The sequence below is a fragment of the Thermobia domestica genome, chromosome 8 (genome assembly GCF_964235325.1).
Source record: "Thermobia domestica chromosome 8, izTheDome1.hap1.1, whole genome shotgun sequence".
Classification (NCBI taxonomy): Eukaryota; Metazoa; Arthropoda; class Insecta; order Zygentoma; family Lepismatidae; genus Thermobia; species Thermobia domestica.
In genome coordinates this window covers 152793266-152812143 of record NC_137461.1, presented here as the reverse complement: position 1 = coordinate 152812143, position 18878 = coordinate 152793266, and the positions used below count along the sequence as shown (strand labels likewise).

At 34.9% G+C, this 18878-nt stretch overlaps 1 protein-coding gene across 2 annotated transcripts in view; it reads right to left on the bottom strand.

Moving 5' to 3' along the window:
- Positions 1–18878, bottom strand: part of LOC145693296 (alpha-tocopherol transfer protein-like) — a 180737-nt gene that overhangs the window by 36897 nt on the left and 124962 nt on the right. For both annotated transcript variants that reach the window (XM_081769152.1, XM_081769153.1), the window contains exon 5: positions 3947–4140. In XM_081769152.1, the coding sequence (XP_081625278.1) occupies positions 3947–4140 (194 nt within the window). The remainder of the gene's footprint in view (positions 1–3946; positions 4141–18878) is intronic.

Genomic DNA, 18878 nt, shown 5'->3' with positions numbered 1-18878 from the left:
GAATAACCCTAAGAATCAATATAGTAGTTGGAAAGCAGAAGCACAACCGATGGGAAGAGTGCATGTAGATCACTTTGATTGTGTGGGATCTAAATTTTTGCTGTTAGTGGACAGTTATTCAAAATGGATCCAAGTGTGGAATGTAAATTCAACGACAGCATCTGAAACTAAACAAAAGTTAGACGAGTTTTTTCAAATTTTCGGGTATCCAAAGACTTTAGTATCAGATAACGGACCTCCTTTCACATCATTTGAGTTCACGACATACCTAAAGGAAAGAGACATCAAGGCAGTGCTAACTCCACCATACAACCCAGAAAGCAATGGAATCGCTGAAAAAGCCGTGTAGACAGTAAAGCAGCTTTTAAGAAAACAGTTTTTAGACAATAAATATACATGGAACCGTAGATTAGGAGAGCATAAGCTGAAAGAAATATTATACATGCTTCGATTCACACCGAGTAAGGCAACAGGGAAACCACCAGCGGAATTGATGTTAAATTTCCAACCACGCACAATGTTTAATGTTGTACAGAAGGGAGTGTTTTAACGCGGCAAGAAAGACAGGAAAGAAACAACAACAAGAAAAGAATGAAGTGGTCTGGGTGAAGAACTATCGCGATCGTTTTCCTAAATTTATCAAAGGCGTACTGGTCAGGCAGATGAGCCCAGTCGTATTTTTGGTAAGCATACAAGGAAAAATACGGAAGTGCCATCGACATCAAATAATTTTTCCGCAAGCAAAGGAAGACCGAGAAGATAACATGCCAAGAAAATGTCAGGAGGATATATGGTTTCTTTGCCGAAAGAACCCGCTCGCAGACGCAGCAGTGGAAGATGTACAACTGCCTAGAAGTCCAAACATAAATTCAGAAAGTGACAGAACATCAGTCAGAGAGCAAGATCAACACCTACCAAGACAAAACCCAGAAGATGGCAGAACACCAGTACGACCCAGATAGGCAGCTACCAACAAGAGATCCAGGAGGTGTCAGAACATCAGTAGGGCAGCAAGATTGGCAGCTACCAAGAAGATCCGGAAGGATCAGGAGACCACCTAATAGATTGTCATTGTAAAAAAACGGGGGGAAGAGTGTAATAGTGAATAACCTGTGAAGAATGTGGAAGAGTGTAATAGTGAATAGTCTGTGAAGAATGTGGAAGAGTGTAATAGTGAATAATCTGTGAAGAATGTGGAAGAGTTAAATAGTGAGTAATCTGTGGGGAATGTGGTATAGCAAATAGTCTGTGAAGAGTGTGACACTACTGTCAATAGTCTGTGATGGGCATGAGGATGGCCGGCTTTGGCATGGGTCAAAGAGTTCGTGGGAGCAAGAATGAAGTTGGAGTATGCAAGTGGGCTTGTTAGAAGTACTGTGAAGAATATTATTTAGTAGCATGGGGATAAAAATTAGTAAAGTACTTTTGAAGTTTGTGTGCATGTACCCGTGTCCGTAAATAAAGAGTACCTTAGTTTGGAAGTAGTTATTTTAATAGTAAAAGTAATAGCAGTATAGCTAGTATAAGTTTTACCAGTATAGCAAGTATAAGTTTTACCAGTATAGCACTCTTGAATCTGATATAAAGATGATTTTATCACCTATAAATAAGCAAACTTCATTGAAACATCGAATCATAGAAAGAGCATGAAAACAATGCTACTTCTACAGAGATGACATTGCTCTATTCGAATATGCTATGTTAGCATCTCTTCATCTCAAAATAATATTGTAGTATTCTATTTAAAAAAAAAAAAAAATATGAATCAGTTTCCTAAATTCACATAAATAATTTAAGGCTGACTTGAGTACAAAATAACAACTCTCTGAAGTTGTATCCAAAATTTAATCAGGTTTATTGGAACAAGCTCAAAACTTATTCTTTTCTATCAGACACACACATGGAGCTTTCAAACAAGGAAATATAAAAGGTACGCGTATTGCATTCTGCAAGTTCATATTAAAAACACCTCTCTATTTAATCAACCATACTTCAAGTCTTCGCTTTTCAGTTTTAGACTTTACGCAAGTCAAAAGAGTTGGAGCTTTCTAAATCATAGGAAAATAATCTAAGCACCTTTCTGACACAGATTTCTTGCTTCATATCTCACGTGCAGCCTTTATGCACGTTATAACAACAACTAATGAAATTAAAACCTCTTTGTCACTCAATTATAAGTTTTTTATTATTTTCAATTCATTTTCTCTCTCTCTCTCTCTCTCTCTCTCTCTCTCTCTCTCTCTCTCTCTCTCTCTCTAGCAATATTCTGTGAGAAATCAGCCTAAGATTTAGATAGATTGAACACATACAATGGAAGGTTCGATTCTCAGTTGACACTAGTAATTAGTATTCTTCACAGAACAACATGATGGAAGCTTTAATGAACCCTAAGATGATGGGTTCGATTCTGACTATAGAGAATTTTTAGAATCAATAGATAATTAGACATTTTTCTTCGATAATTTTCTTTCTTTCTTTCCTGTTTTTTTATTTTTATTTTTTTACTAAATGCTTGATACAGATTTATTGCTTTATAGCATTAGGCTATAAAAAAATATGTGGTTAAATTCTTTGACATGTTTAAAATTGCAGATTTATTAGAGTATTTTTCATATATTCCTTAAAATGGCGTATTTGTGCAAACATTTTAAATATTTTTTTTATTTCTTTTGCTTCTATAACATTACAACAACACTTTTTTTTTTCCTAGGTGTAATTGCAGTAAGCTCTCTGAATTACATAACGGCCTAGGTTGCAAACTTTAACAGTTTTAACATATCTCCAGAATGATTAGAGATTAAACTTCTGTAAATGATATTATAATCTTTACATATATTGGAAACAATCTATGTAATTGGATGAGGTACTTCTCCAAGCAGTTATTTGAAATAAAGGATTTTGAAAAAAAAAAAATAATTACATTTTCAATTCCTTGTAATTTTGTTCGTTTTCAATCGAAATCCTCATATCATGACCATAGTATTCGTCACTAAAGTACTTTGGATGTGCATTGCTCCGTCTGCCTCATTTGCGTCGTTACTGCTATAGAGACCACCAAACTTTTGATGTTTGTGACTAAGGGCGCTTGCAACACTCAACAATACATGTAACACTGTAATGATACAGTACATTAGCATGTAAAAAGAATATAACTTTTTGATGGGTTGGCAACACTGTCAAACTTGTAGAACCACATAGTATGCCAAATAATGCCCCCTGCCGATATGTGCATGGTACAAAATTTCACCGTTTATTGTTGATTAGTTTGAAAAGTGTATCAACATAAACAGTTCACCTTGTACATATATATTTTTATTTTGAAATTACAAATATCGTCGCATGAGAAGCAGAGGAACGTAACTCCAAAAATGAGGTTTTAGTTTTCTTCATGTTTGGACATAATTTTGAAAGCCCCACTTGGTGTAAATGGAACGTAACGCCATCTGTTCTCCTTGTCGATCATCTGTTGTAATGTAGCTCAATTACCATCTAATTAAAAACACATGTTTCTAAGAAAATATTATTTTTGTCCTCTCGCCTGTAAACCTACGTAAATGGAGTTACGTTCCTCTGGTTCTCATAAGACGATATAAGGTTGGTTACATAATGCAATATGGAACAGGCAATAATGAATTTTATCATTGTTAAGTAGAAAATAAGCTTAATATGTGACCGAATTTTTCTTTTCGTGATTTGTCAATAGTACTGACCTGAATTTTCCGATGTTTTTGTCATAAATTGCGTTTTTTTTTTCACCGATGAATTTTACTATATTTAACGTTTATTAATTGCGAGCAAATACATATCCTAACTCATGGTGTGTCTCATTAATACATATGTGTAATTGTGATCTACAAAGATAATCTGAGAAACATGAACATAAAATGTTTTAACCCTAATTTTCAAACAATGAACCTAATATATGAATAAGGGACACATTGATTACCTGCAGAATGCCTCCCCAGGAACGTATTAATCTTGGTGTACATATCCGTAAGTGCTGGAATCCAAATCCTGCCATATCGAATACCATAACTACTCCAGACACTTGAGTAATTGGATCCATTGCACAGTATTCTAACACACCATATACTGCGTTGAAGGATTCTGTTACAGAGCATATTCTGGTATCATTTGGACCTGAAAAATAAAAGGAAAACCTGATTAGAGAAAATTAAAACATGCAAAATTGAGATGCTATATTTCATTTGTTTAATTCTTTCTCATCGATAATAGAATTTTATTATACTGTTGCAAACAAACTTAGAGATCTCTTGCCCCAACCACTACAATTTTCTCCCGCACAACCCTCGGTCGATCTTAGACAGCACGCGCGCTGTCATTCTCTTCAATGTTGCCGTACTTCCGTAATACCTGTATAGATCCTATCGAAAGAAACAAAATTCAGCATTAAAAAAAGGCAATGAATGGAAGATAAAAGAAAGAGACAACAGAGGGATGTGGCAAAGTTGATGTTTAGGTAACAGGGGTAATAAATGTCGTCAAGAACAACAGAGAGAGTTTCGAGGACTTTCCAGATTCCAGGAAAAAAGTATCTGTTTGCTATTGTATATATATATATATATATATATATATATATATATATATATATATATATATATATATACCAGAAATTATTTTTTCTTATTCTTTAGTAGTATGTTAAAGTATATACTTTCTTTGGAGATTAACTACGTAGATTAATTTTTCGATTGCATTATTGTACTAGCGTCATTACGCACTTCGCTGGTTAAAATAACAAAAATTAGTAATATGTTCCGTTAGTCAGCCACGTTTTACTATTACTAAAGCGCTTTCTGATATCAGTCATTTTCCTTCATTTTTATATTTCTCTCCTCCTCTTTCATGTTGCATGGCTAAATTTATATTTAAACAGCGTTTATTTATATTTGGAAGTGTTACTGTTTATTTCAGCGATCCCGAAAACTATGAATTTGACACTAATATCGGTCATTTTCGATCATTTTTTTTTTTTATATATCTCCTTTTCTTAAGTTGCACCGTTAAAGTGAAATGATAGAAGCCATCCTGGGTCTCAACATCATCTACGTTGAAAATTTGATTGATATCGGTCGGGTGGCTCAAGAGACATTCAGTCACTACTTTCATTTATATTATATTTTATATATATATATATATATATATATATATATATATATATATATATATATATATATATATATATATATATATATATATATATACGTATATATTCATTTCTAATATTTATTTGTCTATCGAAGTTTTATACTAAATATTTTAAGTATGCTTTTCGCGGCCACTCATACAGCACTTACACCGATACAATAACATCAATGTGCTAAGTTCGATGTAAATTATTTTATTGTCCTTAATTTAACTTTTCTTAAAAAATCGAGGGCACTATTATGAGTGTGTCAAAAGTACAGGGCCATCTCTTACACTCACACTAACACTCTCTCTCTCTCTCTCTCTCTCTCTCTCTCTCTCTCTCTCTCTCTCACACACACACACACACACACACACACACACACACACACAGTATGTATCAAACAATTAATACAAGCAATAATTGCTGCCTTGTAAACTTTCTCTCAAAATTGTCCACATATTTTTATGGAAATTTTCTGAAACCCGTTACCGAAAACGAAAAAGCGATTTTAGTAAAGTTATCGGGTTAGCACTGTTTAAGTCTTGAAAGTAAGAATTTTAACCAAACTCAATGAAAACTTTTATAAGATACTTAACAGTAGGCAAAATTCATTCACTGTATACTAGAAAAGTATATTTTGGTGGAAAGAATGTCTTTTCCTCATGAATAGGTAACTATTTCAAGAAATCAAAATGTGTGATTGTAACAACTATAAAGGAAATGTTCAGAAGCGAGTTTTTAATAACTGTTTTCACTGAAATTATTTTTTTTTTTTAAGTTTGGTTCCTAGTTCACAACAGGCTTCTAATTAGTCCGTTAAAAAATATTAAACGATTAAATCCATCAGTTAAAAGGTTAGTCAATATTTAATTCAATCAATTTAATTTTGAAGGAGTTAATTTCTCTAACTGATAATCGTTGAAAAGATTACGGAAGTGAATTAATGCCGGCCCTTTTCCCAAAATGACTAACATATGCCCTTATTATTACTGCATATAATATACATATAAAACTTGTGTTCCTCATAGAACTAATAGATGCACAAATATTATATTAAATAAATATATAATTTTCACTGATATGTTTATTTTTTTTTCAGTTTCAGCTGTCAATTATTCTATATTTATTTATCAACACAACAGGCATTACTGCCCAATGACAGTGTCTACATATGAACTTGAATATATATATATATATATATATATATATATTAGGGATGGCCAATTCCGGAATTTTTACTTCCCGGAATCCGGAAAGTAAAATCGGAAAATTCCGGAATTCGGAAAAATTCCGGATTTCGGAAAAAATCCGGAATTCAGAAAAATTCCGGAATTCGGAAAAAATCCGGAATTCGCAAAAATTCCGGAATTCGGGAAAATTCCGGATTTCGGAAAAATCCGGAATTCGGAAAAATTCCGGAATTCGGGAAAATTCCGGATTTCGGAAAAAATCCGGAATTCGGAAAAAATCCGGATTTCGGAAAAAAATCCGGAATTCAGAAAAATTCCGGAATTCGGAAAAATTATTTTTTCTTTTTGTAATCCTAAGAATTTTGTTCAAATGCAAACGAACAATTTCCTTTTTGTAATCCTAAGAATGTATGATGCAAGTTAAGCTGAAACTTACATCCTAAAGTATACACTACTCAATCTTCCCATGGTTAATGAGATGTAGTCCAAAAGTACGATGTACTCCTAATATTTAATTTTTGTTTTACTGTGATATTGTCCAGAGGTAAGACATATATCACACTGAGATAAACAACTTGACATAATGAAGATGTTATCATACGTAGTTTTCCAGAAAATCGTGAGAAACGATTTTTATGAAGTTAAAATATGCGTCGCTTGTTGCCAGTGTGATGCAATTGATAACTTTTATGCTGGAATAGTCTTATTATTATTATTATTATTATTATTATTATTATTAATCGTTTATGTACTGCTACCTACCGTTTCCCTTGGGTGCTGGCTCACGAAGAACTCCCTAAGAAAACAGCTGATAACAATCCTGGTCCAGGTTCATATTCTGTTGGGCGCAGATTGATAATGTTGAAATGTGAACAGTGATTTGACATGAGCCACGTTGATGCTTTTGAGACTCAGGTTGTGTTATACTTACTTTTGCGTATGCACACGCATACGTACACGTAACTGGCAAGCCGTCTGCTCGCAGGAATTCACACACACATGAATGAAGACGGTGATATTTACTTAGGTAAATTCCTATTTATTGAGTATAGATATATGTGGGTACGGAACAAAAAATATATATATATTAACAACACACAAAATTCTCACCTGGCAGAGCTATATGCTCGAACAGAAGAAATTGCTCTACGGCAATCAAATAAGCAAAATGAAGAATAAACTTTTAACACTGCATGGTAAATGTAAATATGCACACACTCTATATGAACACTAGAAACATAGCCCTTGTTTGAATATCACCAGTACGTATATATCTCGTTGAATCGTTTTAACTAATCTCATCCATTAACTGATGAAGATGCCAGGTTCCATCTAAACAGTTCGTTAGTCTTATTAAAGTAAATTAGTTAACCATTATCGAAAAATACATATAAAAGAATATTCATTAGTCTTTATGTGGTAGTGAGACGTTACACAAGACGTCAGTAGAACATAATCACGTTTAAAACAAAATATAAGAGTGTAAAGGAATAGTGATCTTGAATACTTCCAAGGAAATTCTTGAAGTCCAACCCCTAATGCTTATAATAGGATAATGAAATTTTGTTAACACAAAATCAACAATGTATGACAACAATATATAGGCATATTATAAATGCAATCATCTCTCATGATGCAAAATTCCATCGTAAACAAACGCCTAGCCTGGGCGTAATGGATGCTCATCGGCACTTCCATAATGTCCACAAAGTCTGCAATAGTATACTTCAACATGTTCATCAATGACACATGTATATTTATCGTAACATTCACATTCGCCATCTCGAATTGTGATTTAACTAACGTATGCCTAAAACAAAATCCTATTAGCAATTCATTGTATAGAAGTACAATAACAAGTAATTCCTTAGGATATCAAGATAAAGACACAAGATGTAAACATTCCTGAAATATTCATTATCGATGAAAATAGGACGCTGTAAGTCGAAACATTGAAATAAGATAAAGACTTTAATATTTCTCGAATAATTTTTTTTTTTTTTAACTTTTCAGCTGTAAATCCAAATAAATGGTTAACAACAAGAATATTAACGTGAATATTATTTCACCTAGATAGATTTTAAATTTTGGCATCGACCAAATTAATGGAAACTAGTTGGCATGGTATGAGTGATTAGTTCTTCAAATTGTATGCGTTCTTGTTCCGCTAAATAGACAAAAGTTACGATTACTGAAATGCAATAAAAGAAATATTTGAAATATATCATAATACATGCTAACGTAGTCTTAAAATACATGAGACAAAATATCATACACGAATATTTCACAAAATCAAAATATCAGTTACACAGAAATACTTCAGATTCTTCATGGAAATCTGTTGAAATATGAAAATAGCATCAATAAGTATGGTAAATTCACAAATATTGAAATATTCATCAAGCATAAAATACATTATAATAATAATACAATGAAACATCATTAAATTTTAATATTCAATATACACAGAAACATATGTCTAAAATACAGAATACGAATACACAGGTTACAACGAAATCTCAATGTGTGCATCAAGGAAGGAGAAAATTTCCAATAATTACCGAATGATGGGTTAATTACTGGGGTGTCCAAGTATTTCATGGTTCACCACGCCATGTCTACCTAGAATGTAACTTGGAAAATAAATTTAATCATCCCTTATTAATGTACCCTAAAATTCCTTCCCGAAGAATCGGTCGTATCAAGATGCTAAAGAAGCAAAAAGAAATGTTAATAAGAAACCCAAATAGTTTGGATAGATTCCAAAAGAAATGTTTAGTTACGGTGAATACCGCAACCGAAGGATACAACCGTACGTCTTGAATACATATCTTCTTGTGTTTCCTATGACGAGGAAAAAAACTACGTAAAATCTTAATGTAAAACATCTTAAGACTAAACAGTCTACATTGTTTGACATATCTCGATATAAAACATCAACGTACCATATTAGACACACTTGTACCATATTCCGCAAACACGCTTAATCATATTAAAAGTCAAAAACTTTAATAAAAGTCTGCTGAATCTGGCCTTTTTTTTTTTTTTTCAAAATAGGCCTCTTCTCAATAGAAGTCCTCCAGTCAAATTCGGAACGATCAGTTTGACAAATGAAGGTTGCCAGTAAGAAGTGTTGAAATAATATTTCAACAAAGGATCTCCTAAATATAAAGATAACAAACGGGTAGATGTTAAATTATTGGTATGAACTTGCTTTACTTGGGAATCATCTTTCGGATTACCATTCACACTTTCCTCTTCTGTTTCCTCATTGAGTTTAGATAAATGAAATTTCCCACTAGGAGTAAGCGAAGTAAGATTATTGGAAGTGTCAGGTGTTACTAAATTTAAATCTTGTAAAATGTGTTCTGGGAGTTGCCTTTGTGCCAAAGTTAACCAAATATTGCGGGTTTCAGGCGTCGGATTCCAAAGTTTTGTCCTGTCCATGGAGTGCAAACCTATATATTCACCTGTCGTGGGATCGATAAGTTCGACAACACGATTATCAAGGGTTTTGGGATTGAATCGAGTTGCTTTACAAGCTGACAGCCTGTGCTGTATCGTCGCGTTTCCAGCGAAAGATTCGACTAGCGCTTTTTTAACTTGTTCTAAAGTTTTAAATTCCTCATTACGTGTATAGTACCAGCTTAAGGCTACACCCTCCAAAACATGAGGTATGGCTTGTACTAAGGCTTTTTCTGACAATTTAGCAACTTCCGCGGCTAATGCTAACTTACGCAAATATGTATGTACTGACTCATTAGCGGGATCACCTTTAAACTTAGGTAAATACGCAATAATTTTCGGTGTAAGATGGTCTTTTAATTGACTTGTTTCTACTTCCCTATGTCTAGTTTCACGATTATTACGTCTAAAATTTCTATTAGTAATGAACTTAACATGAGTTTCGTCACTACTGCTAACTTCACTATGTTCAGTATAAGCTGAATCACTGTTAGGTTGGTATCCAGTTCTAACATGGATGTCACTATCGATATTAGGTTCCGATTCCCGTGATTTGTTTTCGATTCTTTCTACTTTTTGGTATACTAACGCCAAATCCTGCCTAATTTCTCCTATTTCACGCTGTGCTGTTTTAATTTCAGCGTTGTTCTCAAAAGTCTGTTCATTTTTAACTTTGACGTTATAATCTAACTGTCTAATCTCTTGGTAACACATCTGAAGTGACCCTTCGTTCTTTCGAACCTGTTCTTTCAAATCTACGACTTCGTCGTGTATTTCGTCTAAGTGACTTTCCGTTTCTCTGTGCGCTACGAGACAACGTTCTTTATTAGCGTTACAAATGGTGTGATTAGCCTCTATCTGTCCTTGTGTCAATTCTAACCTTTCGGATATACCCATTAAATGATTTGTTTTTGGTTACTTTCATTCCCATTGAATGTACGTCGCGGACTATAAGTTCTATGTTATCTCTGTTCTGCTGAATAGCTGTTGTATTATGTTCGATTCCCCTCTGAACTCTTTCAATATTTTGGTCTACTTTATTCTCTAACGCTTGTATTCTATCAGCTATTTTTGTGGTTCCTTCATCGCATTTTATTTCGACTGCTTCTATTTGTGATCGTAATTTGGCAAGATTCTCTTCCTGTCTATCTAATTTTTCTTCCTGTCTATCTAATTTTTCTTCCTGTCTATCTAATTTTTCTTCGGTTTTCTGAAAATGTTCTCTATTTTCTGCTTTTATTTGCTGCAGTATTTTAAGTAAATCAACTTGTTGGTGAGCCATAATGAAAATACAATTACTAGTCGCAAATAATAAATGTAAATGAAATTCAAATAAAATACATATACTACGGAACACTCTATGGGTATGAAAATGCTAAATTATACTATTATTGTTTGTATTGGGACAACCTGTAAAAAGAAAATATGATTAGTAAAATTTCCTGTTTCAATATTATTAATACTTATTCATATATAACTACTGTCTCCATGCACATATCACTGACGGTCTTGGCTCGTGTCCCTGTTCGGGCGCCATTAAAATTGCTACCTACCGTTTCCCTTGGGTGCTGGCTCACGAAGAACTCCCTAAGAAAACAGCTGATAACAATCCTGGTCCAGGTTCATATTCTGTTGGGCGCAGATTGATAATGTTGAAATGTGAACAGTGATTTGACATGAGCCACGTTGATGCTTTTGAGACTCAGGTTGTGTTATACTTACTTTTGCGTATGCACACGCATACGTACACGTAACTGGCAAGCCGTCTGCTCGCAGGAATTCACACACACATGAATGAAGACGGTGATATTTACTTAGGTAAATTCCTATTTATTGAGTATAGATATATGTGGGTACGGAACAAAAAATATATATATATTAACAACACAAAATTCTCACCTGGCAGAGCTATATGCTCGAACAGAAGAAATTGCTCTACGGCAATCAAATAAGCAAAATGAAGAATAAACTTTTAACACTGCATGGTAAATGTAAATATGCACACACTCTATATGAATACTAGAAACATAGCCCTTGTTTGAATATCACTAGCACTATATATTCACTCTTCGTATTATGCTAAGATTTTCACTATGTGATAATGACGAGGGAAAAAGGGGGGAATACTGCTGATTGAGGTATCTTGATTCCTAAAAGACGTTACATCTCCAGAAGGTATTTATCTTGTTTCACATCCTATATGTATATTAATGTAGTACTGAAAATTCTTCATACTATCCTTCTATACGATGTCTTGTACTGCCTTTTCCTCCAGCAAACTTTTCCACACTCTTGCTACAACGGATTCTCCTTGCTAACTTCTCGCTTCTGCTCGCACTTGGGAATAACCCGTCTCGATAATCAGGGTTGACAATGCACTATGTAAAATAATAAAGGGAATGTTAATGTTTGCCGCATTCATAGACATTGCCAATGTGTCGATTTATAATAAAGAATACTGGCAACATTTAATTTGATCCCGTGGGAAAGAAGCTTTGAAATAATAGTTGAAAAAGTGTAGCAGTCTTAACTAATAAATTCTTCCCATGGTTATAGATTTTTGTGCACTGCTATTATAGGTAAAATTGTTCAGTGGAAAGAAGCGAACAATGGTAACGGTGTGTATGAGTCATCCCACCTACGACTCCTGCAAGATAGGAACGTTTGTTCTCACGGCAGGACGGATGACGTAATGCGAAAGCATGAGAACACGATAAATACAATATCATTCACACACAATATCAACTTCGTATCCAAAAATATTCCCAATGTTAATAAATGTAATTAAGAAAAACGTATATGCAAAACAGTCATGGTGACGAAGACTATAAGTTGGAAACTATTTTACAGAAAGAAAAAAATAAGTTTGCTACGACGAAATACTCTGTTGAGACGATGAGCGTTGCATTGGAAAACAACAACTTCTTTGTTCTATCGTGAGAAGCGATAAGAACGACTGAAGAACGCCTGCATGCACAGAACGAGTTGAAATTCTCACTAAAAGAGAAATAGCTTTTAGTTGAGTAAAATAATAATTTCGTTGCATGAATAAAAGTTAAAAAGAAATACACTGATCGTCCAAAAACATAGTTTTGTGGCCGGGCAGACGGTCACAGTACTGTAAAAGAAAAATATGAACCGTTAAGTAGTATATTTTATCTGTTGTTTTTTGATATCTTCTAACAGTAATAACAAATTGCTTGTAAATACGCAATGATTATCAAGGACAATGGCATATTAATGTAAGGACTACTCTGCAGACTAGCAATAAACAATAAACAATAACAGATAAACAATAGTCCCCCCCAAAAAAGTAACTAACTTGGGCAGGTCAGAATATTCGCGAGAATATAGGGACGCATTGAGACTAGCAAAAAACGTGGTGTTATTATTACTCAAAGGGCCGTACGATGGAGGCTTTAACGTTAATGTTAATGGCACCAATGAGCACTTACTTGCTCTAACGGTTAACCTCATTTTTGAGATGATTCTTAGAAGTGGGCGTGTTGGCATGCAGTTGGAGTACTAACGATTTGCGTCACTATCGAACACTAACGTAGCACTAGCGACGTTTAAAGTCGAAATTGGAGTCTGACATAAGTGGCTTGTCAACTTCACGGACATTATATTTTCCTTGAATGCGAGAATTTTGCGCCCTACCACAAAAATAGGAAAAAATGCGCTCGCAATATATTTGCACTGGGACGTTTGCGCCCTACCCCAAAAAGAGGGGAAAATGCGCCGGCTATATATTTGCACTGGGATGTTAGCGCCCTACAATTCAACTTATTATTGTATTGTGTAAAGTAACTTCCACTCACACTTGAACTAGGCTTGCCTCTCATCGTCTCAGTGAGTTACTCTATCCGTTATAATATTCCGAACAAATGAAAAAAATACAATTTTAGTTCACTAAAGGGCAATCCATACAAATACAATTTTTCATTATACTACAAAATTTACAATAAACGTATAAATGACTGATATATAATTATTTATTAATATAATCAAAGAATATAATTATTCTACAAAAGGCTGTTTGGCTCTACCCAGATATCTCTGTTCACAATCCTTGAGAGTTGTTTGGCTTTTCAGGACACAAAATATAGAAAAGAAAATGTAAAGTGAATGTAAAATCAGTTCAGTAATATTTTTAAGAAAACTATGTACAGTGTGTTTACTTGCTGGAATTACACTTCAAACACACAATTGCGTTCAGTCGTTCTTTCAGGAAAAATGTTCCGGGGGGCACATTTAGTATTCCGGAGGGGGGTCACTGCTGGTACTATTCTATTTATTATTATATTATAGACGTATTATTTTGGTCTCCTCCGAGGGGGCACTCTGAGAGCTCTGGGGAGGCCAGTGTTCCCCCAAAATCATCTCTGGAAGAAGCAGTGATTGCGTTGATCCGTTGTGTTCTTTTGGCTTATATTGAAGTTTATTCTCCCCTTATATAGCCGCAATGAAAATAAATCACAAATGGCATGGTTGTGGGGGGAGGATTGTTTATGCTGTAATGTCAGCCCCTCCGAGGAAATGCGTAAGCTCCAATAGGTTCTTTTATTTCGCAGGGCTCAAACTTCCCGGTGGAGGTACATCGCAGGCGCAATTTTCCCTGTTCTTGAGGTAGGGCGCAAATTTCCCAGACGCAAAATTCTCGACACCGTTCGAATGACCTCGGAAGACGATATCTTTTTCTATACTTTTTTTATATTCTTTTACTCGAGATTTCTTCATAGTTTCTTATTAAAATACTTACTAATATATCCTCATTTTATTGTCCTAACCAATCAATATGGGTATATTGTCAGTAAAATATTTAGATTGATCGAGCCTCTGGTGTGTAACCACAGTATTTCATATCATGCCCCCATTAGAAATCTTGGCTAAACGAACCAATATATGTTGCCAATAAAATAGTTTAGAATGATTGAGCCCCTGGTAAATAACCACAGTATTTCGTGACAGATCCCCCCCCCTTCCTATTACCATATTCTAGCTACGTGCCTGACTCAGCTAATTCTCTACATTCTTTACCAAGCACACATTTTCTAAAGCGGAAAATGCTCTCTAAATACCTAAGCTCATTATTTTCAGCAGATGCACAAACTGGGTAACATTCTATCTACATGAATGTTATATATGTCGATTACTGGAAACCGCTTCTCGCTATCTATTACCATATTTACTATATAATGATTAACGTTAAAACCGGAAATGGTTGATTTGTACCGCTTCCGGTTTGAATATTACATTAATCAGGGAACTCGATTCTTAACTATTGACTCTGTACATCATGGCCAAAATTGATTGGTAATCCATCAGATAGTTCTTGAGACTGTTTGTTTCACTGACGGACAGAATGAATATATGGCTATAGAGTTTCGATAAACTAAATTCGTTAATGAGTGATGATGGAACAAATATAAGAAAGGTAGGCCTACCACCGGGAAAATTTTCGAACACAAAATTAGCCATCGAAAACCCACATGTCCTGGGTTAGAATACCATAGATGAAAACTCTACCACTGAGTCATCAATCACCCGCCATCGAAAACCCACATGTCCTGGGTTAGAATACCATAGATGAAAACTCTACCACTGAGTCATCAATCACCCGCTATTATATTAATATAAATTAATGAATGCCTGCTTATGTTAATTATTGAACAATTACATTGTATACTTCGTAAAGTCAAAAATTATAAATTTGTATTTACTGTACATACAGTGAGCGCAGAAAGTGTTCGTACACCTATGCTATTGAAACGAGAATGCCTGCGAAAAAGAAATAGAAAATTTAAGAAGTGTAATAACACACACAATATGAATAATGAAAACTAAGTTTTATGAATATATCAATAAAGAACCACAAAGACAAGTTTAATGGTCAGGAAGTAAATAAATTCCGTAGAAAATGTATAGAGTAGACGCAAAAAGTGATCGTACACCTGACGTACGAATACGAAACAAAGATACCACAACTGGGGTTAGTATTCACTTGAGTATACACCTCTGTATAGCATGACGAGTAACAGAATGAGTTTAGTTATGAGTAGGAGTGAAAAAACTGCACGGTGGGCTGTCGAAATGGGAAGCAACCGAACAGAAACAAATGAGGAGACAAAAAAAGTAATTATTAAAGTGCATAAGAAGGGTAAGTCTTTCAGAAAGATAGCAAACCTCAGGGGCAGATCCAGAGAGGGGCGATCGGGGCCATTGCCCCCCCACAAGAGGAAACTTTCTTATTTTATATATAAATAAACCCATCCATAACAAGTTTGGAGCTCTTAAAAGTAGCAGTATTACTGCCGACCGCCCCTTCCCCAGAAGTCCGTCCTGGATCCGCCCCTGTATAGAGTAGCCACAATCGAGTATTTTCCGCTGTATGTTTGGAGTCGTTGTCTTGCTGAACAGTAAATTGTTTTCAAGAACCATCTTCTGCGCACTAGTATGGAGATATTCCTTTAATATGTTAATATACACTTTGTGGATCATCACTCCATCAATAAGGTGGAGACGACCCACTCCTGAGGCACTCATACAACCCCAGACGAGCACGGACCCTCCTCCGTGTCTTACTTTAGGGACGAGATTTTGAGGATTCATCTCTGTATTCACCTTGCGCCATACCATACGCCTCCCATTGGACTCGATAAGATTAAATTTACTTTCGTCCGAAAATATGACCCTATTCCAGAAAGAAGCCTGATCCCTTGTCTTTATACTCTTTTTCAAACTTTAGTCTCTTTATACGATTTGTCTTGTTCACCCAGAACATTTTCCTGGCTATCCGACCATGATACCCTGCAAATATTCCGCACTGTACTGGCTGATACTTTAACACCGCGTGTTTCCAGATCCGTTGCCAATTGCACAGCACTACTTTTTGGAACCTTTTTTCTTTCCCTAATAATGTAACGTTTAACTTGTTCACTCAACACTCTTGGTCTTCCAGTTCTTTTATTATTATTATTATTATTATTATTATTATTATTATTATTAATTTTTTTATGGTTTCGCACAGTGATAGAAACATTATACATCGCAATTATTGTTTGTACTGTTGAACAAGGCCTGTCTGCAAGGTTTGCCAGGGGCGGATCCAGGACGGACTTCTGGGGGGGCCGGTCGGCGGTAATACTGCTACTTTTAAGAGCTCCAAACTTGTTATGGATGGGTTTATTTATATATAAAATAGGAGTTTCCTCTTGTGGGGGGGCGATCGCCCCCCTCTGGATCCGCCCCTGACTCTATAATACCTTGAAACAGCTTCGCACACCTCCCCAATCCCCAGACATGAACCCCATAGAACATCTATGATCTGTTCTGGAGACAAGAATCAGAAGGCACAGCTTGTCTACTAAAGAAGGCCTAAGAAAAGCTATTCAAGAAGAATGGGACATAATCAGTCCCGAAGCTACAGAACTACGAACTACTACAGGCGAAATCAATGCCACGAAGACTACAGACAATCATTAACGCACAGGGTAATCCCACAAAATATTAAATAACGTAATATACTTTATAAGCATTAATTAAAGCATAAGTGTACTGTAGCTTTTTGCGTTTACAAAAAAGGAATTCTCTCTTTTCTTCTGAACAAAACAGTGATTGTGTTTGTTTGGCCTTTCTCTTGTATATAGAAATAAAATGTATGAATGTGTAGTCTTAATTCTGGTTATATATATATTTTCCACCTCCCGTTCTCATGCTAGCTGTTTTCAATATAAAGTATGCACGGTGTACGAACACTTTCTGCGCTCACTGTAGGTATGTTGACAATAAGTGAATGTTATTAGAATATTTGTTGAGATTTATTTTCCTTCACTGCCTTTCGCCTGGTTAAAAAGTAGTTTGCAGTGCTTTGGAGCAGCTGCAGGTGGGAACGCGATAATGTTTGAGACATACCGGCGACTTTTTTGTGTGTGAAAATAAGACCTTTCTCATAAAGTAGTAAATAACTGCAGTAGCAATTGTCTACGTAAATGATAAAGACATATCCAACTACAAGAAATTAATACAGTATATATAGCCTATTCATTATTGTGTTTCTCTTAACAGCTACTAGCTAAGGATGGCCAATTCCAGAATTTTTACTTTCCGGAATCCGGAAAGTAAAATCGGAAAAATTCCGGATCTCGGAAAAATTCCGGACTTTTTCTGAATTCCGGAATTTTTCTGAATTCCGGAATTTTTCCGAAATCCGGAATTTTTCCGAAATCCGGATTTTTTCCGAATGTCGGAATTTTTCCGAATGTCGGAATTTTTCCGAAATCCGGAATTTTTGTGAATTCCGGAATTTTTCCGAATGTCGGAATTTTTCCGAAATCCGGAATTTTTCCGAATTCCGGAATTTTTCTGAATTCCGGAATTTTTCCGAATTCCGGAATTTTTCCGAAATCCGGAATTTTTTCCGAATTCCGGAAAGTAAATTTTCCGATTCCGGAAAATTTTGGCCATCCCTAATATATATATATAATGAACCTGATGCTTGAACACAATACTAAATTAAAATAATACATTTATCTTTTTTTCATTTTTTTATTATTTTTTATTTATTTATTTATTTTTTTACAAAACACTCAATACTACTTTTGAATGATTTTTCTGAACAATGAAAGATGTCTACATCTTCGTAATCTTTAATGATTTTCTTGTATGTAGCACAAATTCTCCATGTAGGTGACACATTCAGTGCATTTGTACGTGCCTTTCTGCAGTAGAATAGGGCACTATTTCCCTTGCGTGTTTTGATGGATGGAACCTGTATCATTATTTTTGTAGTTATGTCTATACAGTCTATTTTGTTGTGCAAAAGTCTGTGTAAGAAAAGGAGATCGTTCAACGTCCGTCTTTGTTCAAGTGTCTGAAGTGTAAAGTTATCAAGTAAATTATCATAGGTTCATATTTTGGGTAAAGTCCTGTTCTCTTGTACGTGAGAAAACGTATGAATTTGCTTTGTATCTGCTCTACTTTTTGGCTACGTGTTTTCACAGAAGTGTTCCAAATAAGTGAGGCATATTCAATTTTTGATCTTCTGTAAGAAAAATAAAGCAATTTTAAAG